General features: G+C 38.5%; 1 protein-coding gene and 1 long non-coding RNA gene across 29 annotated transcripts in view; one reads left to right on the forward strand and one right to left on the reverse strand.

Annotated features, from left to right (window-relative positions):
- Window positions 1–25593, forward strand: part of ATP2B2 (ATPase plasma membrane Ca2+ transporting 2) — a 415848-nt gene that overhangs the window by 218138 nt on the left and 172117 nt on the right. For 27 of the 28 annotated variants that reach the window (XM_080606728.1, XM_080606718.1, XM_080606717.1 and 24 more), the window contains one exon: window positions 22647–23129. In XM_080606728.1, the coding sequence (XP_080462854.1) occupies window positions 22931–23129 (199 nt within the window). In that variant the 5' untranslated portion in view covers window positions 22647–22930. Of the gene's footprint in view, window positions 1–12067; window positions 12486–22646; window positions 23130–25593 lie in introns of those variants that run through there. The other variant, XM_080606730.1, reaches the window with a different exon arrangement.
- On the reverse strand, window positions 8801–22639 carry LOC308200655. The gene is made up of 2 exons (XR_013955732.1): window positions 13102–22639; window positions 8801–12073 (listed from the first exon to the last, which is right to left on the reverse strand). It is a non-coding gene; the product is annotated as an uncharacterized lncRNA (long non-coding RNA).

Consider the following 25593-nt stretch of genomic DNA (forward strand, 5'->3'; position numbering starts at 1 on the left):
TCTGCATCCTGAGCTCCACAGCTGGCTACTTAGGCAGCCCACATGCTAGGTTCTCTTGTGATAAGCATAGTAGGGTGCTGAGACATGCCTTTGTCATGATTGGTTTTGTAAGCTGGTGTGTGAACCAAATAGAGGAAACTGTATGCATTTTTCATGTATGTCTCTGTCAGGACACATCGAAAAACTCCTTTGCTGGTGTTTAAAATTCATCAAAAATACATACATTCTGTTTATCTTTGTTTTATGGCAAGATTGATTTAAAAAAATAAACAATTACAGTTTCTATAGCTCTAATTTGTAACAATAGAAATACCAATATCAATTTATCAGCATCAGAATGGGATTAAAAGAAGGTAGTTTTTATTTACAGCAGCTGACACATACATGGGTAAGTGACAGTGGTCGTATTTCATTACTTCACCTTGTGTCATTTTGCTGCATAAAATTTCATGTATCTGCCATCTCAGTTTCTTTTCTTTGTTAGAAACATTTCATATACTCCCACTTCTTGTAATTAGAATAACGATGCAAAATTTTCTCAAGGTTAAGAAAACTGCTGGAACCACAAAATAGAACATGAACAAGCTGTAATTGCTTAGTTTCTTAAGTGAAGATATGGAACCCCCCAAAGAATTATGATAGTCTTTTGTGGGGGAGGTATACCACTATTATGGAGGGAGAAATGTCAGCTCTTAACAGGTACAGATAATTAAGGGCCAAGATTTCAGCTGAGGTGGAGGAATGATTTTGCTTAAGCGTTGGAGCCTATATGCGATGGTAAAAGCATCTGTGGAACAATTTGTAAGGTATTTAGTGTAAAAATCAACTGAAAAGAGTGTTGGTTTTTTTCTTTATTAATTAAATAGGGAACATTTCAATGATAACGCATCGTGAATTAAGACCTACACTTCTTACTGCTGCTAAAGGCATTTGTAAGTGTAAAATCCATATGCATCAAAACAGAAAATTTGTTTCAGACTGCCTTGGAAAGCTATTCAGTCATTGCTTCTGAAACTTCTTTTTGGTGACTGTAAATTGCTCAAATTCAGTCAATTTCAAAGACTACTGCACTGCCCTATTATTTCATCAGAATATACATTTTTGGTTAACATATATTGTAAACTTTAAAATGCTGTAAGTGTTCCCAAATCATTATACACATGGACATCTGCATCCTTTGTAACAAAGGTATTTTTGTTGTTTACTGGTTCTGTTTCCTGAAACTGTCTAGGCAAGCTACAATGATGTTTGTATTTGGACAACAACGCTTGTGCCTGGCAAGTTTTGACAACATATAGGCATCTGAGGAGCAGAGGTGAGGATGTTTTTGCAACCTAAGACAGCAGGGGAAAGCCATGCGACAAAGCAGTATCCAACAGGTTTTCTTTCATCTGACTTCCAGGGTGAAGGCCTGTATCAATACCAGTCTTTCCTTATTTTTTTTCACTGTGTCACAATTATTTGGAAAAGGTTTAAGAGTTTCTCCTACTCTCTTTAAGCACTTTGATGCCTTCTTCATTCTCTGGTTTTCCTCTTGTCTTCTCTGCCGTGCCACATGATATGATAGCAGTGCCTCTCAGAGTCCTTGGTTTGTCTTTTCCACAAACTGCATCTCTGGGATGCGACAGAGTTGCATCACTCCCACTGCCCAACTGCTGAGTATGAGATAATCCTGTAGACATTTAAGAACTAAATTAACGTTCTTTCCCATGCAGAGAGATGCCACCACTCGCTATGTGTGCCGCCACCTGCCTCCGTGTTGTTTTTTCTGGATGTGTGCCTATATTATTTTGATAAAACATCACAGAGACTCTGACTTCATGCAGAAGTTCTCTCTGTTAATACTGTACCTCCACTGAAGTGCTGTTGATTTTGCACTTTTTTTTTTCCCTCCACTTTACGTGATTCTCATCCACCTCATCGTACATATTCAGATCTAGCCCCAGCATTGCCCTCCTGGATCAATTTCAATCTTTGAAAATTTGGTTGAGTTAACAATCTCTGAATGCTGCTCCAATTTGCATTTGTCTGTATATGCCTTTACCATTTTTCATAGTGTTTCTATGAAACAAAAGCATAGATGAGTAAAACTAAAAATCTGATAGTGTCTTACATTGACAGTAAACCTTTATATTTGGTTTTAGGTATTTCATTCTCTTGTATGCTATAAAACCTGCATTACAGCAGAAATCAGTATTGCTTTCAGTATTTTGGGGAATATTGTGACCTGCTAAAGAAATCAAATAGATTTTTTTTTTCCCTGGCATTCAAAAATAATTATTTTTTAACAAGGTTGTCTGGTCAGCATTATGAGTGGAAATTTCTAAACATGTCAGACTCCTTCCTTGATGGGAGTTAAGTCCCTTAATTACAATATCTTGTGGCAAAAGAATCTCTCTTATGTGTCTAATCCTATATGTAAGATATGTTGTTAATCTCTGTTTGCAACATCTGACCTTGAGGTTCAAGTGTATTTGTGAAAATACACTCTAGGTTTATTTTTTTTTGATCAAATGAATGTGCTTCATTATAAGCAGATTTTTTTTTCCAGTGCCAGTTATGAAAATTTAGTTTGGTTTCCACTGACTTTTGGCAAGTTCTGTCCATCCTCTTCATTTACTCTCGGTGGCATTTTATTAACAACGGCACTGTATAAGCAACAAAAGCAATTTGGTCTGTCAGGTCACACAAATGCTATCTCAATGATGCTTGAGCCAAAATCTGGGCATTGAACCCCGTAATAACCATCAGCGCACTCGCACGCTACCTTCCTCCTTTATAGGGAACTTGTGAAGGTGCAGCTGGAGTGTTGTGTCCAGGCTCTGCCTCCCCAGGACAGAACAGATGCCCAACAAGGCTGTCCAGTGGAGGGCCACCAAGGTAGGGAGCAGGCAAGCAGCTGGGTGAGCTGCAGTTCAGGCTGGAGAAGAGATAGCTTAAGGATCTCTTAAGACGATGTGGGGCAATGAATACAAGTTGGAGAAATTCTGGTTAAATTCTGGTTAAGATCTTTCTCACCACAGGGTGGTCCAACATGGGAACAGGTCCAAGGGGGAGTCTCGTGTTCAGAGTTGGCCCTGTTTTGAGCAGGGAGGTGGACTAGCTGACCTCCAGAGGTCCCTTCCAACTCAGCCTATCCTATGCCTTTGTGATGAAGGAAAGAAAATGAAAAAGGAAAAAAAAGGTGTTTGACTGAAAATTAAGTTTCAAACTAGAAATGCGTGGAAGTCTGTGCTGGCATTCTCCTGAGTCACATGCAGCTCTTAATTGGATGGGACCTCTGTGAGGGCTGTGCTGTGGTGTCAGTGGGTCCTCCGGTACTCTTGGAACACAGATTCACAACAGCAGTTCATGCTTAACAGTTACGGGAGGTAATTGTTCAGTTTGACAGACTTGCCATCCTTTTTGATGTTTTTTTTATAACTTTACATGACAGGTTCGTGATTTGCTCTTTTCCTCTTCAATTGCTTCCAGCAAGTGGAATTCATATAGGTAAGAGAGGAATGTGCAGAAATAAGAGAAGAGGAAGGAAAGCAGTATGCTCTTGTCTTTTCTAGGGAATTCCAAATACGTTAGCGGTGCAGTGCCCAAACTCCTCCATTTTAGAAATAAGAATGGAGCTGCTTACAAAAGTCACAAGTGACCTGTCCCAAATTTCTAGATGCGTTTTATATTATATTATGTTGAAGTTAATGTAATAAGGAAAAAATGTTGACTGAATCTTGACTGCTTAAGTCTGTGTACCTCTTGCTATGCAAGAAATTTGACACTTATTTCTGCAGTGTTATTACAGAGCTTCTTAATTAATGTCTATGTTGTTAAAGCAACCTTCCTGGAAGTGTTGCATTAGGTGAATTGTGCTGCAGTGGGATTAATGAGGGATGCACAATAAAATAGTAAACAATATATATGGTAATAATCTTGATAATGCCCTGTATCTGAGGGTGAACTGCAGAAAAAGATGAAAATGAGCTATGATAAAATGTATTCTTAATTAATATGAACTTGGTACTTCTAAAATGCAAGGCAGGCTGTTAAGGCTACAGGGATAAACAGTGGGAGGTAACTACTTCTCCCTCCCTTGTTAAAGGAAAATCGTTAGAGTAAGTCTCCATTATGATTCTGTGGCCTTACAGATGTCTCGCTTGGCTCTTCAGAGACCTTAGTGGACAGGATCAGCTGGCAGGTGGAGGAGGAGATCAGCCAGCCCAGACTAGGTCTGGGTGGGAGCAGAGTGCAGGTTGGTTCCGGAGCTGCTGGTCTGAGAGTCAAGAGACCTCCATCCTACTGCCAGGGGTCTATCTCACTGGCAGACTGAGATGCTCCTTCAGCCAGGAGGTTTCCAAGACTTTCAGGATATAATTGTTTAAGGGAATTTCAGCTGACTAAAGCCTGAAATATTTGCACTGTGCATTAGCGGCAGTTGCTGACTTACCTTCCTGTTAAGGATCTGTGATTCCCTATGTTGGGGTTATGCTTTCAGTCTTTCGGTACAGCTCCTTTCATTACAGCTGTAGCATTTGCAGATGTACCTTATATAATGGCACTTCCTTCTGTAAAAGTTGAAAAGCATAAAACACTGCAACACTGTTCTTGCTATATATGTAATTTGATTTTGAAATGTTGACCTTTATTTAAAGAACTATTTCTGTAGTTTTCCCTTTCAAGATTTTATTCTGATACTGGATTCCTAGGTACGAATGTTGACTGTCATTCTTATGCCTAAAGCATAAGCTAAGATGTTACAGAACACTTGTTTGCAAATGGAAGTTTTCTTGATGCAAAGCACTGCTAAACAAATCACCTCTCGTCTAAAAGCATCTTGTAAAAAAATGTGGAAAGTTAATTCTGGGAGAGAATTTTAACCAATAAGAGTCAGTTCCCTGTAAGCATCGCTCTGAGACTATAATTCAAGAAGGTAATCTGTGAGGTTCAAACAGGGATTTGTGGATAAGACACAGAGGGTCATGATCATCAGTAATGCTGAGTGCATTATTTAGGGTAGCATAAGAAATAAAAATATTGTAGAGGTAAGATGTAGAACGAGAGTTTGAAACACGTCTACATCAGCAAGTCAGATGGTGCATTAGAAGCAGATCAATAGCTTGAAGCAATCAGTGCTGAGGCCCCTGTTGGTATGCAAGCTTGGGGTTTCACTTCAGACTAGATTCAGCCTGAGCCTTTGGACTGAAAGTGCTCCCCACGTGTGACTGGAAGCTTTCCAAAGACCTGTAATTGTTTCAGATCTGTGTGTGTTGAATGTTTTTGGTGTGAACCTGGAGTGGGACTTTCACTTTGTTTCCTCCAAAACGAGTTTAGTTCATGAGCACCAAAGCTGCTCTGCAAGCTGGAAAAAAAAAAAAAAACCAACAACAAAAAACACACAAAAAGGGGTATTTGTAGAAGTTGGTTCAAAACTGCAGTGTTGCTCAAAATCCATTTGTTAAATAAATTTATCAAAATGAACTATATTGGGTTAAATCCTTTGCCTTTGAAGTGGATGGTAAGGCTCCAGCTGATGTAAATGAGAGCAGAATTGGGACAGCAGTGATCACTTATGGGAAATCAAAATCTAGGATAGCGAAAAGGTGAAGATAAACTTTGCACAAATACAGAAATAGTTTGAGTGTAATTCCACTGATGACACCTGTGTGCTTTAGTAGGAGTCACATGGCTCAATTGTAGGGCAAATGTCACTTAAATCATTGTACTAAATTTTAAGCCCAAGGCAGTGCTTGTCAGCTGGCAGGATGCAGCTGTAGTGCAGCTCTAGCTGCAGCACAGCATTTCTGCCTCTGTGCATTTTGCATATACCTGCAAAATGTTACAGGTAGTGGCCCATTTTATAAACCCTTTTGCTCCAGCAACATGGCGCTCCTTGTGTTGTTCAGAACTTCTTGGCAACTTGTGGGTGAGGTCAAATTATTCAAAAGGAAACACCTTCCAATTTGTAGTACTGAGATATGAAATACCTTAATTGAAAGTGGAACGAAAGACTTCAAACAAATTGATACATCAGCAATATTACTCTACTTCTTTGCATGCCATCTGTGATAATGGTGTTCCGATCTCTAGAGGATGCTCTCTGTCATGTGCATATCTGTTTTTTTTCCTGTATTGTGAATAGCAATGCTGGTACAAAGAAATGTGGTTTTGCTAGCCAGTCCTGTGGTGCAGAGGACTTTAAATCTTATTCAGTCACTGATTTGTTCATTATTTGCTTTTCCTGTGTTTGGACAGAGTCTTTCTAATCTGTTCAGGAATAGCAGACATGTAGAAGTTGTATATCACTGGCGTCAAAGAAAAAAGGCTGTTTAAGGAGTTTTCTGTGTCTGTGCTGGGTTTTCAGTCTGGTGCAGGAGTTGTCTTATGCAATAAAAGTCTAGCTCTGGTTATAATGTGACTCTGGGAAAAAAATCTGTCAAAAGCAATGACAAATTCACCAGCCTTGCTTATGCAATTAAAATGGCAACTTATCTTTGTGTGATTCATGTTTGTTCCTTTCGAAGCAGTGAGCTGTTCTGAAAAGCAAAAGCTCATGTCTTTTGGTCCTCTGGCTTCTCTGCGTCTCTGATTTGGGTTCCTCTTTATACTGATAAAACCCCGGGGATGTTTTAATCATAAGAGAATAGGCGCTTGGCAATTCTGGCATGACTTCCTGTCTCTCTGAACTGCATCCTCAATTATATTAATCTGACTGTTGCCTATTTAAGCATCGTACTACATCTGAATGACAGTGGGGTAAACAGATTCAGCAAATAAGCTGTCATTCTTGTGTGCTCGCAAGTGGCAGATCAGGTCAACCAAAGAAACAGATAAACAGGAGCATACACAGATTTTCTTGTGTCAGTGCCTTTGACTGTGATGTAAATGAGGAGCATGAGTACACAGAGTGCTACAAGAATGTTTTTCAGTCTGTTAAAATGAGGTGTACATGCTTTTGGAAGACATAGGAAGACAGTAGGGAATTGCAGGTTTGAAAAATTGTGATGTTTCAATACTACATTTACATTATTACTACTTCTGTTTATTACTATTTCTGTAATTCCTTGCCGGTCATTTGAGTTGCTGTTACAGAAATGGAAATATCTTGTATATTCTTTGTATGTCTACAGATCTAGACTCCCAAGTGCTACAAATAATTTTTGAAAATGGGAACATATGGTTTTTTGAAAATGGCTATGCTAGAACTTGGTAAGTTTTGTTCCTATGAGAAATTACGAAAAACAAGATAAACATCAGGTTATTAAGGAATACATCTGACAAAGTATTTTTTGTTCCTTTCCAAAGAAGGCAAAACAGCAGACATGCAAACATATGTGAATAAAGCTATGCTTATTTTAAATACTCACTTATAAAAGCTTTACATTGATTTACCAGCTTTAAATACCTGTAGAGTGAGTTGGTTGGTGTCTTGTTTAATCCCCATCTTGGCTGAGTTGCTCACCGAAATCAAGAACTGACTAGATACTTATTTTGTGATAGCATGTGGGTTAGGTGTACGCAAATCAGAGACCTGGGTAATCTTTTGATTAGTCTTGTTAATTTTCTGAGATAACCTTATATTTTTATTTTTAGAGGTGAATACCATTTAAACACACAAAGCTTGTTGGTGCACTGACAACAATTTCCTTTTGTTATTCTAGAGATTGTGCTGAGTACTGCCCCTCCTATATTTCTGGTTTGAAAAACAGATTGAGAGACTGCTTAAAATTATTAGAAGTATGGTAATTTTAATTCTCTGATGTGTGAATTACTTCTGATGGGTCCATTAAACATCAAGAAAAACAAATCTTTTGTCAGGTGGTGCGAATTTGCTTCTCTTGAATGTATGTGGGACTTGACTAGAATAAAAACTTTGGAAATGACTGGAATACCTTTTTTGTTTACTTGCAGATATCAGGTATTAAATCAGTGCAGGGGGTTTGAGTTCAACAGTGTTCTGAGGTCTGTCACGGAAATCCCAATATTTAAGACTCGATTGTGTTAAATTGTTATACCTCGTAAACAATGTGCTATAGATGGGATTAATAATTTTGCTGAGTTTAGCTGTGTTACAGGCATGTTCAACACTAGCATGTATCTTTGCAGAACTTGTGAGAAAATAGGGGTAATTCCTTGTTACCATTTCTACCTGTAGAAGGAGAGATTTAATTTTATTAGTCCATTTGTAAATGTATCCACATCTATGATGATGGATGCATTTATTTTGGAAATCCTTTACTTGTCAAATATTTATGGATTTGGTGTCATACTAAGAGACTTCATTTTCTAGTAAATCTGTAATGATCGTTAGTGATAGGGAGTTTGAAAAGTTTAGCTGACAGGGAGGATGCAGAGATTTATCAGAACCATTTTGGTTTAGAATTGGGAATTGGAAGTATTGTATTAACTGATCTTTCTGTAGTGACTTTTATCCCTGGAAGAAGTAGGAGCCCAACAAATCAATAAAGCTGTGCACCTTGGTACTAGATGAAGCTTAAAAACTGGGAGTAATCAATCTATATTATCATTTTATGGGGATATTTCTTCCAAATGTCTCAAGATACTTTTTCCAAAAATTCCATTTTAGGCATTTATTGATACTCTGGTAGGAAATGAAGGCAAGACTTGATTTCATTTTCAAATAATCACTTTCTAGTCAAAAGCCAGAACAGTCTGTGTTGACTCACTTTTGTAGACGTATAACCAACAGACTACACATTTCTTTGCAGAAACTTTTTTTAGATAAGAAAGGTAAAGAAAAAAAATATGCTAAAAATATGCTAAATCTATTAAGATCTCAGTATCCCTAGAGTAATTCTATTTACAAGAACAGTTGTTGGTTTTATTTTTTTAATTTTCAGATCTGGTTGGAATCGGAAGTTTAAGGTATCATTTTCGATGAATGTATAATTAACAGCAGTTAAACTAATTTACACAAAATGTTTAAATCTCAAATCATTAATGGTGCATGTTGGCTGGGTATTTCGTAGAAACTACTACACATAAATTGCATCCCCAACATGAAAGGATGGTGTTTGGTCAAAAGTATTTGTGAAATTTGCATAGGATTTTTAGAAATTGGAATCTTTCATAAAATGGTAGTGCCTATAGTCGTCTGATGCAAAAAAAATAGGGGGGTTGTGTTCAGCCCCCTGCTTGTTTTATTTTATTTGAAAAAATTACATAAATGCAAATTGACCTAATGCCAACAGTATATAAAAGTGACAAATTAATTGCCATTTTTTATCAATTTTTATTTTTTTTAATTTTAATTTTTCATTTTTAAGTCCAGGTCTCAACACGCTATCCATAAAGTTGGCAGCTGCTTTATGTTTGCAAAAAACATAGTGGTCAGATTCCAAAATAGGAGATTTTTCTGAGAATGCTCTCTGTCAGCCTCTTGCAAATACACCTTTTCAACTCAATTGTCTCTCCTTGTCCCCATCACGGTGGTTAAGAGATGAGGAGGGAGTTGTTCCCAAAACAGACAAGTAATTTGCTGGAAATAGATTTTGGATCAACACATTTGATTACAAGGAGAAATCAAGCTGCGCTAGTGCACTTTGTGCAACACAGGTCTATGTTCTCTGCAAGAGACATGGTTAAAATCAGCAAACAATCATGCTCTGTAGCAGCTGAGACATCCAGATGGTCTCAGTTTATCCCTCATTAAAACACATTTCAGTGTTCCAATCTTTAGATAAAGATAGGCTTGAATAGCTGTGGCAAGGCCCATATCCTAAAAGAAAGGTCACAATCATTTTATTTAGACAGTTACAGAAAATACATCTCAAAGCAGGCCACTGCCTTGGTTGTTGTATCAGTTTGCACACTGTTAAGCTAGGCAGGTCAGAGAGATCTGTGGAAAAGCCCAGATGCTGGCGATTTCTGCGCTGTTTATGTACAAGGGTCTATTGCCTGTTTTCCACTGGTGGAAGTAGACACCAAAGAGCAGTCACCAACCCTTCTTCCTCTGCATGTACGAGAGCTCTCCCGTTCTGGTGATAGCCCAGGACTTGACATGACTGATTTAATTCCTCGCAAGTGAAAGCAGCACTGCAGTACGATGGTAAAACATGCACCTTGTGTTGATGGTACTCCAGCAGGCCTGAGAGAGGCGTTACTCCTCCTTGTAAATGGCTTTGTCTGTACCTTGTCTTCCTGCCCTTGAAGGAGGACAAAGAAGAAAAGAAGCTGGAGCAGCCTGGTCCACATGTCAGATGGCCACAGTGTGCCATGATACTCATCTCTGACTTTTCTGGCTTTCCTCATCAGCCAGGGAGGTAATGAGGACCCCACGTGAGCTGCAATTTGAGTATCTGCTGAAGGGCTTTGCTGGATAGGAGTCTGTGTATCCTTTACCTAATTATGTCATTAATGAATATATTATCCAGTGATGACCTGCAAGACAGTTGTTGAGAGTACTCACAACCTACATGGAAACTCTTAAACTATTTATTTGCTGTATTTTGATAACTCCCTGTCACTGCTCTGTAGCCCCAGCAAAATGCTTATGTAGAATTATACTTCAGGTATTGAAAGAAAATTCACATATCTTGCTCGTTCCCTTGATTTTTCCCATATATGCAGATAGCTAATGTAGTTTAAGAGATGCAGAGTGGGAAGATTAATCTCTCTTCCTCCTTGCAGCCCCTGAAGAAGTTACAGCATTATAGTTTCAAAAGAGAACGTTTTATTTTTAAGTTGCTATTAATAGAACAGAAAATTAAAAGCTCATCATGGTTAGGATGAGATCCCGATTGAACTTGACAAGGAAGAAGATATTTAATAAAAGTACCAGGCATGATGATGGCTTTAAAATAAATCTGTGTGTTAATAGCTAAATTGTGAGGTGATAATCTGATGGTCTATTTAAAAACGTGCAGGAGGAGGAGGATTTGTAGGAGGATTTTTAGCATGACCCCATAGATAATGTGCGGTTGTTCGTATGTCCTGTCCTACTACTTATATTTTTTAGCTAATTGTATGATTTTAAGGTTGGGCAGCAGCGTTCTACATGGCTGTGATCACTTTTTATCCATCAATTGATGTCTGCTGCTGTTTTATCAGCTTATTTTTCTGAGCCACCAGCTAGGATAATGTGCTTCAGGGAAAATTATACCCTACATCAGTGGTTTTGTTACAGCATGTTGTACATTATTGGTAATTTGAATGCACCAAGATAAAAATAGAAAGGTTAAGTAGTTTTCCAAATGTTGCTGCTGTGAAGCAGAAAAAGAGTAGTGTCTGTACCGTATACAGTTTTGAGGGAAGAATGTTTTTTTTTTCTTTTCCTTTCAAAACCACTTGCTAAAATTAATGCTTTCCTTGAAGCTGAATGTAAGGAAGAGTTTGCTTCTGAATTTTTGCTCCCAACTCTATTTATTCTCTCTGATCAGTTTTTAGGATTAATGACCCTGTTGTGTGTCAGGTTCTGTACGCACATGCATGTCCAGAAAGTGCCATCCCCTAGGCCAGGTGTGGTTTCTGCCGGTTCGGAGGAGCCGCAGTCAGGTGGCAATGATTGCCCTCTGCAGACGTCTCCTCAATCTGTCAGCCCCAATGCAGTGGTTTTCGTTTCCTCCTTTCTTCTTCTTCCACCGGTGTTAAATGTTTCTCCTTTTTTTCTCAGCTGTTCTCAGGAGAAAGGAGCAATGCCATTTTTGTGGCTGTACATATATATTATTTCTGTAAAACTAATTTGTCATTTATTTTCCAAAATGGCATTTTGATTCTCTGTGTAAGAATAATCTGTGCAGAGAGTATTTAGCAAAAAAATTGTATTATGATGGAGTTGACTGATATACTTTTAATCCTTGGCGAATGCCCTATTTAAAATCACTGCAGAACATCACTGTGTGTCTTTCAGCTAATGCCCACTGAGATTTAAAACCTCCTTTTTGGATGCTCTCTTTTGCTCTCTTTCTTAAGAGTGACCTTGGCTGACAGTTCCTATTGTGCAACGAGTCCTTGCGGGGATTTTTTTTTTCCTCTTGTCCTTTCACATGGCTTTATGTGGTGCTGACTTCTCTCTCCAGTAGCTCTGCTTCTATTTTGTTGTGGTTAAGATGTTCATAGTTACAAATTGCTGTGGAGAACAAATGTTTAGATTTGATTTTCTTATTGATTACAAATTCCTTTGATGTGAGATTCTGTCTTTATGTCAACACTTCCCTTTCTTCTCCCCTGTTAAAGAGCCAAATAATCACATCTCGTTTTCATGTCAGGTGATAGAAATAAGCACGCAAATGACTCTCGGCCTTGTTTTCAGACGGGGGGATGGACTGGGGGCTTACTCAGTCTTTTCCAGCTCTATTGTCTGTGCTCCTAAAGAACTGGGAAAGGAGTCTAGCCAAATCTTGCTTTTAGTTGTAGTTTATTGTTCTAATTTTATTTTACCTGCAAAATCTGTGTGTGCTCAAGGCTGAGGACATTTGCATTTGAATCTTGGAATTCAAAGCTGCCAAGGTTTGGATCTGTGTTCAGAAGCAACCTGAAAGGTAATTTCCCCTTTTTGAAGAGAAATTTTATGTGACTGTAAAAATTATTTCTGTGGATTTTTTTTTTTTTGGAGTACAATAGAAATATCTTATTGAAGAAAGATAGCTTTTGCCATCAAACTTGTTTTCTATAAGATGTAGCATAGCTAAAGGATTATTTTTCTCATACTTGTGTAATTATGCATTGAGAGTTCAGTGGCAGGAAGGAGATTTAAACAGATTCTAAGTTTATTAGGGACCTAATTCTAATACGTGTACTAGGACTGATAAAATCCTGGTAGCCTCATTTTCCAGTAATTTAGAACCTTTTAAAGTTAGATCTTAAATTTGTTATCCTTTCACAAGCTGTCCTTGAATTCTGAGGATGGATATAAGAGCAATCTGAAATTTAAGGAAAGTTTTTATAACTTTCTGTGTGTGTGTGTGTAGTTTTTACTCATCAGTGGTCTACTGCTGGGAAGTAGTGGCATCATGTTTGAGTGGTACGTGATTGGAGTAGAGCAGTTGGTCACTGTGACTGGCATCTATGGGATCTCTGAGTCCCGTTCAATGATATGTGATGTCTAAAATAAGCTATTTACATAAAAAGCCCGCCTACCAAAAGGAAAATACTCACGGTGGCTGATGTTCTTGTACTGCATGTAACACTTCCACGGTTCTAGCCAAAGAAGTGGAAATGGTCTCTTGCCTTCAAGTATGCAGGGAACAAAAAAAAGTCTGCCTCCAGTGGTCCTTATAGCACCAAACACAGCTGTTAATTATAATTTGGTCTCTCTGCTCACATTTTAAAGAACTGTATCCAATGTCAAGAACAAAACAGACAGATATTATATAAAAAATTTCTTTTGTCTCTTTGAAAGAGAAAGGTACTAAATTGTTTTTACTGTAAACAAAAGTAATGTATATATTTGTTCAGAAAAATGGCTTATAGTGTGCATTTTGCTCTTCTAGCCACTGTAAGAAGAGGGCATATGAAAAAACGTGTGTTCCAGTTCTCCTCACACACGCACGCATATATACATATATATATGTTCACTCTTTAAATAACAATGTATTTATAACAACTGTTTTTTAACAACCAGTTGATTTTTTTTTGTTATTTTTTTCTGTTCTTCATTATTCTGTTTGTAGTTTGTTTGCATGGAAGCTGGTTTTTGTGAATCTCATTCATGATCACAGGTGCCACACTAAAAACTTTGGTTTTATAAATGGCTTTTATGGCTTTATATCTTTACTTGATAGTGTTATAAGATACCTCTGATAAGTAACCAAGGGGGGAGAAGATAGGGCTGCAGATGCAGGCTGCGGGATAAGTTTGATGGGTTTTAGTTTATTTATTTTTTTCTGGGCCAGCTGTTTCCCACAGAGGTCTGAATCATACTCCAGCATTTCATTTGCTGTAAAGTCATCTGCCAACTTCTGACTGACAGTAATGATGTCTGACTTCAGCTGCCACTATGATTTCTTGTACTCCACACTGGCTGGCCCTGCTGCTAGCAAAAGGATTTTTTTTTTCTTGAGTAACACTTGAAAAGTGTTAACACCCCCAAAAAAGTATTAAAACCCCCAAAAATGTTTTTCTCCGTTGCTATTGGTTTTGAAGTCACTCAGGTAAAATATTTTATATATAAGGCTGAAATAAAGTGTGACTGGCTAAATACAGCAATCTGATTCTGTTTTGGCAAGGTCGTGCTGCGACTCTCCTATCTTTTGGCTATGGTCTGTTAATGTGCTTGGATTCTTTCTTTTGAAGAGTGATGTGGCCAAGTGTAGTCAACCCAGCCTTTTCGCTGCTCATTTATGTGATGTATGCTGACAGAAGAAGAGGAAAAAACAGCATAGCAAATCCCCTTTTTTTTTTTTTTTTTGGTTCTTTTTGGTTTCCTGAGTAGTTTCCCTTCAGTTGCTATGTAGAATTGGAAACGTTTTTGTTAGGATTGAGTGTCGCATCTGACCATGGTATAGTAGTTTGGAATTAAATGTTAAAATCTGAAAGGTCTTTTGTATAAATAAGTGTTTGGATTTAATCTTGTATGTGGATTGTATGTGTTGCAAACTATTTCCACGAGGTTCCAGAAGAAACTCTGTTAATTCCTAAGCAATCATCCATACCAGGAAAGCTGCTATTTAAACAGATGTAAAATAGCTGTCAATGGGACTTTCACATGCTGGATGTAACTCCTGTCTTTCCTTTAATAAGCACTAACTTTTCATCAGGTACAGAAAACCATTGACATATCATAACCTTTCTGCTGACGTCTGTTCAGATTTTATTCTGGTTTTGTCGTTGCAGTTTGAGCTGATGTAAAGAAATGCCAATTGACCAAGCAAGATTTGGTTTGGGCTCTATAACCTCCTGAGTCCAGAACAGGACATGACAAAACACCCTTTGCTGCAGCTGGCTGATCACGGTTTTCCTCAGTTTTTAGTTCTGTTATCCTGTGGGTCCATCCCTTATGAAAAATGATTGCTTTTTAGTAAAAGTAATCAATCAAAATTATATCATATGTGACACTAATGAGTGCTGCTTCCTGGGATGCATGAATGTGCTTTTCTTGCTTCCAACTAAAGCAAGAAACCTTAATTTATTTCCAGCTTATTTAAAAATAAAATACACTTCTGCATTTGAGACTACAGTTATGACAAAATGCTGACCAGTACTGGAAATATTTCTGTCCCCTCTTAAAAACTCTCCAAACAAGTTGTAGGTTGGTGCAGCCCTGAGGTGGGCGTCCAGAGGGTCGGCGTGTGCTGGCAGGGGGGTGGCTGTTGGACTCGGTCCTCTGGAGCCTACAGGCTGAAGGACAGTGGGTAGGAACGATAAAAGACTAAGATTAAAAGACTGAAGGATGATTTGGTCATGTGCAAGATTTGGTTTATTACTCTCAGTTTTTAAGATTAAAAAGTCTCTAAAACGTTGCTCAAAAGTTTGAGAAAGGAATGTAAAATGAGGTTCAGATGTTACCGGGGACAGCAGCGGTTTTTACCATAGTACTTGACCTAGTCTTAAGGTATGAAGATTAGATAGGGAGGCCATTTAATCAGCTATTGTTTTCAGTGCATTTGATTTTGATATTTTTTCCAGATCTCTTTTATTTAATGATAGTCTGAATATGCTTAGCTTTTTGTCCAGCTGTGTTTTAGATTAAACTGATAATATAGTTTGGAAGCTGGACTTCTTTGGAGAAACTGTGCTGTGTTAGTTTCTGTACAAATCAACGCAGCTATAGATGAAAACATGCATTTTCTAAAGCTTACGGAGGTGTAGAATGGGTCTTTGGAGTTGTACTTCTGGCACTGAACAAAGAGTAGGAATGCATGTTGTGCAGGAAGACAGTGAATAAAGGAAACCCAATAACTGCTTTGCAATGTGGAATTAGAGCCTTGGGGGAGAATAAATAGCTAATGAAAAATAACCTTTAATTTTATCACTGAAAGGAAATAAAATAAATCCCCGCTAGTATCAGCAAGAAACAAGAGAGGGTGCTTAAACCTGTGGCCAGTACAGACTTTACTAGAAAACCTCTTTGCATAGGAAATTATTTTCCCTCATTAAGCACCACTAATGACGTGTAGGGCTCTACACCAGTGGGAGGACTGGCTGATGGTTAGTCCTCTGGTCCCATACAGCAGTGCCTGAGGTCAGCAGGTGTTGATGGTGTTGCATAGCCGCGCCAGGAGTATTTTGCCACTCAGCCTAGTGCTCAGTGATAAGGGATAATAAACATGGTTCCTTCTTGCAGTCTGTCTGCTACCAGCATTCATAAACAGTGAAATTCTGGCGTCAGTGAAGGAAGGATTTCATCTGCAGGGTCTGATCCAATCCCCCAGAAGTCGTTGATAGAGTAATTTCATTGACTTTAATGGGACTGAATTGATTCCTTTAATAGTATTTTTCTTCCTGTCAGTAGTTCATTTGGCTTTGCTGCAACCATTTACATGAGTAATGGCAGAAAACAGACTTTGTGTCAAATTGTAGACTGAATAACTGCACGCTATAACACGGCACAAGAGGTAGTTTTATTTCACAATTGTTTTAACTTTCCTTTAGCATATTGGTACAGCATGGAAAAAAAAATCAGCAAATTTTTGTGAGCATTTGATTCTGCTTGGTAAAGGTCCTAAGTAAATAGACTTATTGTTTAACTGAAACTAATGACCTTTTGTGCTCCTTTAAATAAAGATTTATTTTGTGACTGTGTCTCTTTTGCCTTCAAATAATCAGCAGTATCATGCAGTAGACAGGAAATCATTTTTCTTTATCCTACCTGATAGCAACATTTGTACAAACTTACTGGAGGCATGGATTCATACTGAAAGGACTGAAGTAATTTAGGGGCTGTAATGATATTTGTTAGATAGTTGTCTGGGATTTAAAAAGGCTCTTTTATTTATTTATTTAACTTTGTTGTCATTATGTCATATTAGCAGGGGAACTCTAAATGAAGCATTGTAGAAGAGATTCCAATGTTTTGTAGTTGGAACATACAAATGTCTGTCAGTCCTGGATGTTCATTGTGAATGAGTTATTTACCACTTTTCTTAACTTAACGCAACATGAAATTCTTTAGCGATTAAGTTAGGATATTTTCAGACAGCACTTAACTGCAAAGTTCAGTTCCTTTCTTCATCTTCTCCTTGCTTGCGGATCTTAAACAAAAAATTCACACTTTTGAAGGTGCCAGCCTGCTTTTATTCAAATAATAGTTTCCCTTAGGTTCTGCTGCATCTTGTGCATCCCTGATAATTAAATTTCAGAATCACTTTTTAAGAGAGTATGGGTTTGAGCATGTTTGGGTGCATTTGAATAGCTTCATTGGCTGCTTGGATAAACAAGCCATTTCTCATTCTTGTCTGTGAAGATTATTTTCACAAATAGATGAGCATTTTGCCTTTGACATATGAGAAGAGCAATAAATTGTAAGAGGTGATGCAACTGGGCCACAGCTGGATTTACTTCACTCACCTGGAGACTTGTGTGGAGCAGGGTAGGGTTTTCTTTCTCAGTTCTTTCCAGCTTGCAGAGGGTTGCCATTGAGTCTTGCATCTTCCTCAGCACGGTGTCTGCCTGTTGCTGGCTTTATCCAGCACATGCAGCACATCGAGGTCTGAGGAACTCTAGTCTTGAAAAAACTCAGCCCATTTTGCTTAGATTCCAGGGAAAATTCCCTTAATTCTGCTTCCAATTCTGTTTTATCAAGGGATGATATCTCTAATAGAATGGGTATTGATAAATCTGACTAAATACCTAGCACTCAGTAAAATGTGACATATCCAGCATTTTCTTCTTCTTGCTTTGGGGGGTCTCTGCATGTCCCAAGGGAGCAACTAGCATCATATCTTTAGCCAAATAATAATCCTAGAGTGACAGTAATGCCACAAATTACAGGCTGGGAACTGCTACCCCCCTCGGTATCATTTAGGGGGAACCAGATCAGTATGCCTTCTTCCCAACTGCACGATGAGTGAATGGCACCTTGATTTGCTGATCTCTCTGCCCTGGCTTGTTCCTCTGCCAACCCATGAAGAAGTGATTACTTCTTCATCCTTCCTCCTGTAAGTGCAGGTAATTCCTTCATCATCAATTCTTTTAGATCAGTCAGTATATCCTTAAATTAAAAATTTAGAGAAAACAGACCAATTATGAATGTAGCCTGAATTTTTGGAGTTGTCATGAAATCTGTGTTTTGCCCAGACCTTCAAGGACTGTGAAATGCAGGTTTTGTGATTCTAATCTCGTGAAACTAAAGAGTTGGTTTGTTACTTTACTACTATTTTTTCTGCTAATAAACATCCAAATGAAATCAGATATCAGACTACATGGTGGTGATATCTGCTTAGAAATCATTCTAATACTCTGTAAAAATATTTACAAGCTTCCAAGATGAGACCTTTCCTGATTAGAGAAATCAAAGTATAGTTTTCCCAGAAGGCCTGCAGTTAGTTCATCCAAATTGCTTCTGTTTTAATTGGCATGCATTTCCTTTAAGCAGCTAGAAGATGAAAAATATTTGACTTGGGCTCTACAGGAAGGGAAGCCTGTTTCCCAAGATGCAGGCACCTGGGAGAAGAGGGGAGATTGTAGTTTGTAGTGCACTTGTACAACAAAAATCTACAACATCTTGCAAAATAACTCATAACAAGGTGACAACTTGTATTCTGACCACTTAATGAGAAAAATAAGTGTAGTATTTTACTCAGGCTTTCTAGAATGTGAAGTCTTTTGGTACCTGAAATGCATGTAGGTGGGAAGCTATTTTATTTTTTTTTCATTTTTTCACAGTTTTTTCCAAACTATGCTTTAGGAAAGTTTTTACCTAAATTTCTTGTTCCTAAAGCTTGTTTCAGAAGCATTGGTAAGAAAAAAGAAAGAACCACGTGACTGGCAACATTACATTGTCTGTGAAATTAGTTTTTCAGTGACTGGAGGTTTTTATTTCTCTCATGTTGAAACCAGCCCTCCATAGAGAAGATCTCTACATCTCATTGCCATTGGGAATGGTGAGACCAAATACACACAACTGGGGAGGAAATGACTGTGTGCTAGAATGATGTCAAAGGCTGTGCTCCCTGACTTCTGGGAGGTGGCTCTATGTGGCCTGGGATGCAATTGCTTATAAATGAGTGCCATTGAAGCACACTGTAGATGATGGTCTTTGGGTTTGAAGAGATTGAGTGGGCCTTGGGCTACAGGTTGAGAGGTTTTCTCGTGGAGGCTCTGAGGGAACATAGGTCTCCTCTGAGCAAGAAAGAAGATGCCCTTGCGCTCCCTGGTTACTTCCCACCTCCAGTGCACTTTCTGCTACTGAAACATGCAGCTTGCTTGAACTTACTGCTGTCCGGCGTCAGAGATGTCATTCCCATTTCGTTCCCCATGCAGCTTTGACAATAGTGGGGTGGATTAGTTTCAAGTGGCATTGGATGTCTTTTTGTGAACTACTTATGCAGACTTGCCCTATAACCAGTGCAAGTAGGCACCCTTGGCAGGAAATTCAATTCACCTAATTTAGACATCTCTGTTAGAAAGAGATCAGACTCAGTTTAGAAGTGCCTGTTTCTCTTTGCAGTGTGTCTGGATCTGTACCTCCTCTGAGGCAAAATAACAGCTGTCTGTTATTTAATCTGAGTTGAATCAGTGAGGGTTTTTCTGTGGTACTATTCCTGAATAATGTGAGTTGTTCTTTTTGATTGAAAATGTACAGGTATCACCCGATTGTTTTAAATCAGTGTTGGTAGTTCACCTGTACTTTATTCACATCTTGAAAATATCAAGGTTTTGGGAGGGCTTTGTAAAATAATTCCCTCACGTTCTCCCTGCCAAACAGAAGACCCTATCTAAACCTGGTGTAATATTTGGATTTCTTGTAGAAGAGATTGCAAATTTCACTCCCTTGTAGTTTTTTTTAATCTATTCTGATGACGTAAATCCTGTAGCCCAACTGATGGGGGAGTATTGCCATATACCAGTCTCAATTTTCTATTTCTCAGCTTTTGTTATAAGAATATTAACCACTCAGTGGCCATGTGGTTGTGTCAGTTATGTTTACCTGGTATGCAATCTGGCAAGGTTCCTGGACTTCTCATAAGAGAGATTCAAGGATCGAATGAAGCTGGCATATCTCGTTCCACAGGATTAGAGAAGTGCATTATCAGTGAATAACGTTAGTCATGCTTTGTGCTTTCTATATATTTCCATCTGCCATTCAAAAATGTGAGATGGTGTTTCCCTGGTGCCATAGCATTAGGTGAATCATGAAGAGCAGAAACTCCAAGGGATTTGTTATTAAAGCACTGAAGGAAGCACAACCTTCATATTTGTTGTTTATTGATTAATATTTAATTGAAAGCAATATAAAAAATTAAGCAGGCAAATGACTCAAGCACATGCTAAAAAGCACCATCAACATCTTGCTGTGGCTGGCAAATAACAAATGGAATTTCTAGGAATAGAAGCAAAAAATATTAATATATAGTGATGGCACAGTGAGTCAAAGAAGATGCTTTGCTTGAGAGTGGTGGACTCATCCTACAGAAAAACAGTGCAGAAAACATCTTTGACACCAAGTTCAGTACGGTTTACATCACTGATGAAATCACCAAGGGGTTCTTATCAGAAAAAGGTAATCATCGTCTTTTTGCTGTGTTGTTCATTTTCTTTTAGTAGAGGAGGATCTGGAAAAAATAACGTAGCACCAATAAAGCCCTATAAGTTTTCTGTTAGGTGAACGGTGTATTGTGTTTTGTTGCTGCTTTCTTTGAGTGTTGTGGTTGTTTTAGACAGTGTTCAAGATCTTTAAGTGTACTTATCTTTGGAATGGATTGTGTTTTGTTTAATTTTAATTATTTATTTTTCCTGCCCACTGGAAATACATAGCAGTCTGTCACTTTAGTTATTATTGATGCCACCTTTTGTCGAAATATTTTCCTGGGTTTTCTTTGTTATGAAAAAATCTTTTTGCTCTAAGTTATTCTTTCTGCATGCTATATGTAAGAAGTTACCCTGAAATTAACTGTTACTGTAAACACTGTCTGGCATGCAAACGTGGAAAGCTGAGTGCTGTTGGTAGGGCAGGATATCTCCCCCTTGCTCTTCCTTGGTAAATAAAGGCCCCTTTTTATTACCGTTTCCAGTTTTTCTTTATTGCTCACTGTAAGCCACGCTTTGTGCTGAAATTCTTCTCTTCTTGTGAACTTGAAAAGCAATATGTGAAATGAAAGCTGGCAGTAGTTCGTAGCACTAGAATATCTGGCAGTAAATAGGATGGGTGGAAGAAGCATGTAGCAGTTGACTGCTATTTCAACTGCATTCCATAATATCGTAATGAAACTTTGGCCTTTGTTCCCCCCCGAAATCTTAGGAATGTTGTGTTGTTATCCGTAAATGAGAGGAGGGAAGAGGTTCAGTTTGTCTCCCTGAAGAAGGTGAACTAGTCGTCTCCAAAGCAGACAATGTATTTGTAGGCAACGAGGCCTTAGTGAATGCAGCAGGTTTGATCATTCTCCCATGCAGAGCGATGGCAAGGGCGTTAGTTCGGTGGAAATACCAAGCCTGTGTGTTACGGTATGTGGGCAGGAGATCTCAATCGCTGCACAAATGTAATACTGGGGCTTGAAACACTTTGGGATCCTCTATATGTGCACATGATGTGTACTGCAGTAGCTAGAAAGTTCAAAATGTGGCAGGTTCATCTGCCACTGGGCTGGTGGTGTGCTCTTTTAGAGACCTTTTTAATCACAAGCAAAATAGGCCGAGGCCTGTAGATTAGACAGTGCGCAGGCACTAACCCACTTGAGGCAAAAAAGAAACCTTTAATCGCTGTGAAAACTCTGTGCCAAGTGTAATAGCTGCTTTCAGCAGTATTTAAACCTACTGCATTAGAATATGGGAAGAGGAGACATGTTTTAAAGGCTGGTTTTAGCAAGTAATCAGCTGTCTCCCAGATGGTCCAAATGTGACTTCTCAGGCCCAGGCCCGCCCCGAGCTGCGCCAGCAGGTGTGTGTCAGGGGGGAGCAGCCCGACTGCCCCCGGCTCACCCCAGCTCTGGCCCTTCAGGCCAAGATGCTCGAGTATTTTTTTTTTCCCTTTCCTGGGCTGCGTTTACACCCGCAGAAGGCAAGGCTGCAAGATGTAATGTATGCAAATGTATTCTGACTTCATGCGGCTCTAGTTTTTCCACCAGTTTTACCATCCTTGTGCGGGAAAACACTTTTGCTGTAACCCGTTATTAAAGCTAATGGTTTAACTGTTTTTTGTTACTCTGTAGCCTTTAAGAGAGTGTGTTCTTGTGGGATGAAGGATTGCAGTGGCCATATGAACCAGAGTACACACTCAAGGTGCATCCAGCATGTGGGACTAATCACTTTCTTATTAATATTTATGAACCATCTCATTTAGCAGGTGCTCTTGGGACTTGATTAAAGTAAGCAACACTGCCATTGGTGCTTCAGGTGTAGAGAGCTTTATCTGGTGAGAGCTAGTGGTATCCTTGTCGATGCTCGCTTTGACCACCTGCAGCATTTTACAGGAGATCTGTACAGTGTTTCTCCATAGCTGTTCTTAAATGACAAGTCAAATTGCAATGATAGAATGAATTTGAAATCATCCTTGTAAAGCAGCAGTGCTCACTCTTCTAATGAGTGCCTTCTGTTTGTTCCCAAAGGTCCAGAGGAAGAAATGATCATGTAGATTCTACGGCCTGGGTGCTGCATAATGGGAAGTGGTGAATGGAGTGGAGCTGGTCTGCAGCCTTGAAAGCAGCCAGTCTGTGGACCACCAGTCAGCCAGGGACACTTTGCACGCCAGAGGCATTCTCCACACCGCTCACTGGACACGCTGGATTCTTTCTAATTGCTTAGGTTGGGATACGAGATTCCTTTCCTTCAATTTTTAAACAATTTTAAGCTTGTATCAATTATAACGAGTGGAGCAATATAATCAGCAACAATGGGTGACATGACAAATAGCGATTTTTATTCCAAGAACCAAAGAAATGAGGCCAACCATGCAGGAGAATTTGGGTGCACACTGCAAGAACTGCGCTCCCTCATGGAACTTCGAGGAACAGAAGCAGTAGTAAAAATTAAAGAGACATATGGGGAAACAGAGGGGCTCTGCAGACATCTGAAGACATCACCAACAGAAGGTAAGCATATTTCCCTTCAGTTAAATCTAGGGGCTTTCCATAAATGCTCTCCAGAGAGTGAAAGAAAGGCTTCATTTAAAGCCTTATCACAGTTCTCATGGTGCTGTCATTATTCCCCAACAACAAATAAACAAAAATTCTTCAGGGAAAGAAGAAGAAAGCAGTCACCCATTTGTCTAGCTACAGCTATAGCTAGCAAGAGAATAGAAGGACCTGTTTATTCAAACAGGTAAATGCATTATTTCTTTAAAATGCAGGCAAAAACATCAGCACCTGTTTCAAGGCATTATAATGACACTCTAACTTCCACATTTTGGGGGGTAAGAAGATGCATACTAATTGCTTCAAAAGTTTCTAGGTATTTAGACCTCTTGAGAATATGAAATGAATGATTGAGATACATGTTGTATTACTTTTTAGATCAATATGTAGTATATATTTTGTGGTTACTAATTTTGACTTGCTCTATCACTATAGATAATTTTGATCATTACCAACATGTTACTTTGTCAATGTTTTAATTAGTTGGGCTTTTTATATTTGTAATTATGCTCCTTACTTGTGTTTAATAATACCATTCATAATTTCTCAGTATCTATTCTTCTAAGTGCCTCTGGCGTTCTTTACCTGGTCAGCAATCATTAGTCTAGTTTTTTAAAATCATTGTTGTATTTTCACCTCCAAAGAATATTAATGTTTTTGGAAGTTATACAGTCTTTAAATCTATGATATTTATCTTGTTTTGTAAAGTAGTCAAGGTGTTAATTTTAAATTATTTTTCAAGAAGATAGAAATGTTAGCTTTGTTTCATCCTCTCCTTTTTAAAAATCAATCATTTAGTTACTTTGTCTGTTTAAATGCTTTAGAGTCTTGATATGTTGGTGTAACCATAAACATGTCCATTGTAGGGTCACATAATGTCACTATAAATTACAGTAGTTGGAGAGTCCCAAGGAGCAGCTACCAATGCCTAATCTTCATATAAAGATTAAAAGTTTCTTTATGGCTCTATCCTTGTTCTTATACAACGTCAGAGTTCTTAGAGGTTAGAAACTACAACGCTGTGAACAGTACCTTTTCAGCAAAGGATTATTAAACTAATTTTGTATTAAAATGAGCAGCAAAGCTCCAATAGTGACTTAGCATTCATGCATCACCTTGTATTCTAATTAGTGGCAAGTGGAACCTTTTATAATTCAACATCCATTTTCTAGTCTTGGCCAAATACCTTGTCCTGCCCGGAGATCGCTTTCTGTGGGAGGAGTGAGGCAGGAAAAAGGGTCTGTGCCCCCTGTCTGGGATTTCCAGATGTCCATAAGCCTTGCAGAGAGCAGCCTAACAGCTGTTGCCCACCAGGTAATCAGCTCCTCAGGGAATACGCAATGATTCTGACACATCCATGATGCATCTGGGGAATTCCAGACACAAGTGCAGGATCCCTACATTTACATGGTGGAATAAACACAGATTTAAAAATATCCCATTTGGGATTCAGCACCTTCAATATCCCTCAGTGGGTTATAAAATGCTGAAGGTGAAGTCTCAGTTCGGGTGTGCCAAGAGCACTTCAGTGAAGTTTTGCCAACTTATTCCAATGGTTATCTGGTCAATGTGAACTTCAAAGGAAAAGTTAATTGCATTATCTGTTCAATTTGTGACATCAGGGAAACTTAATTCCTCATATCGGAACAGAGCGTATGGCTCCAACTAGTGTGGCATGCTGACTCCATCAGTAATCTATATCTGATACTTCAGATAAGGTAACTTTCCTCTGAGCCTTACATACACTTCATCATTTCTGCATTAGGGAGAAACATTTCCAGCTTCAAATGGCAATCAGCATAGCCTTGGAATCATGAGGACTCTGCTGGGTTTTAATTTAATGTAATAGGTGTTCGTCGTCACACTAAGCTTTGATCTTTTTTTTATTTGTTTTGTTTGGAAAAATAGTTTCAGGAGGAAATGTCTCTGGAATGTCATGTTGAACTCAGAAATTTTCGTCTGAGAGCAAGTATCTTTAACAATTCAGAAGAAAATCTGTAGAGGCTTCTGTCAAACGTGTTTAGGCATAAGTCCCTAGCCACTGCTTTTTCTTGTGTCTAAGCATGGCAAAGAATGTCACAATATGGTGAGGAGGATATTCCTGAAGACATGACTTTTCTGAAAAGAAGGAAACAAAATAGGTTCTTTTATGGATCCTCCCATAGAGCTTTTTTTTTTTTTCTTTTTTTTTTCTTTTGAAGGAGGAACAAGCCTCGGATTCCCCCTGGAATATTTTTATGGAGTCCCACCCATACTTTGCCACTATACCTGAATACCTGAAAATCACTACTTCTACCATCCTCCTTTTTTTTTTTTTTTTTTTTTTTGGTGAAGCACAGTTAATTCAATTTCCACTCTTTTTTTAGAGTGCTACAGATTTTACACAGTTTTATGAGGAATAAGAGAATAAACATTACTGCAG

The sequence above is a fragment of the Anser brachyrhynchus genome (genome assembly GCF_964034855.1).
Source record: "Anser brachyrhynchus genome assembly, chromosome: 10".
Classification (NCBI taxonomy): Eukaryota; Metazoa; Chordata; class Aves; order Anseriformes; family Anatidae; genus Anser; species Anser brachyrhynchus.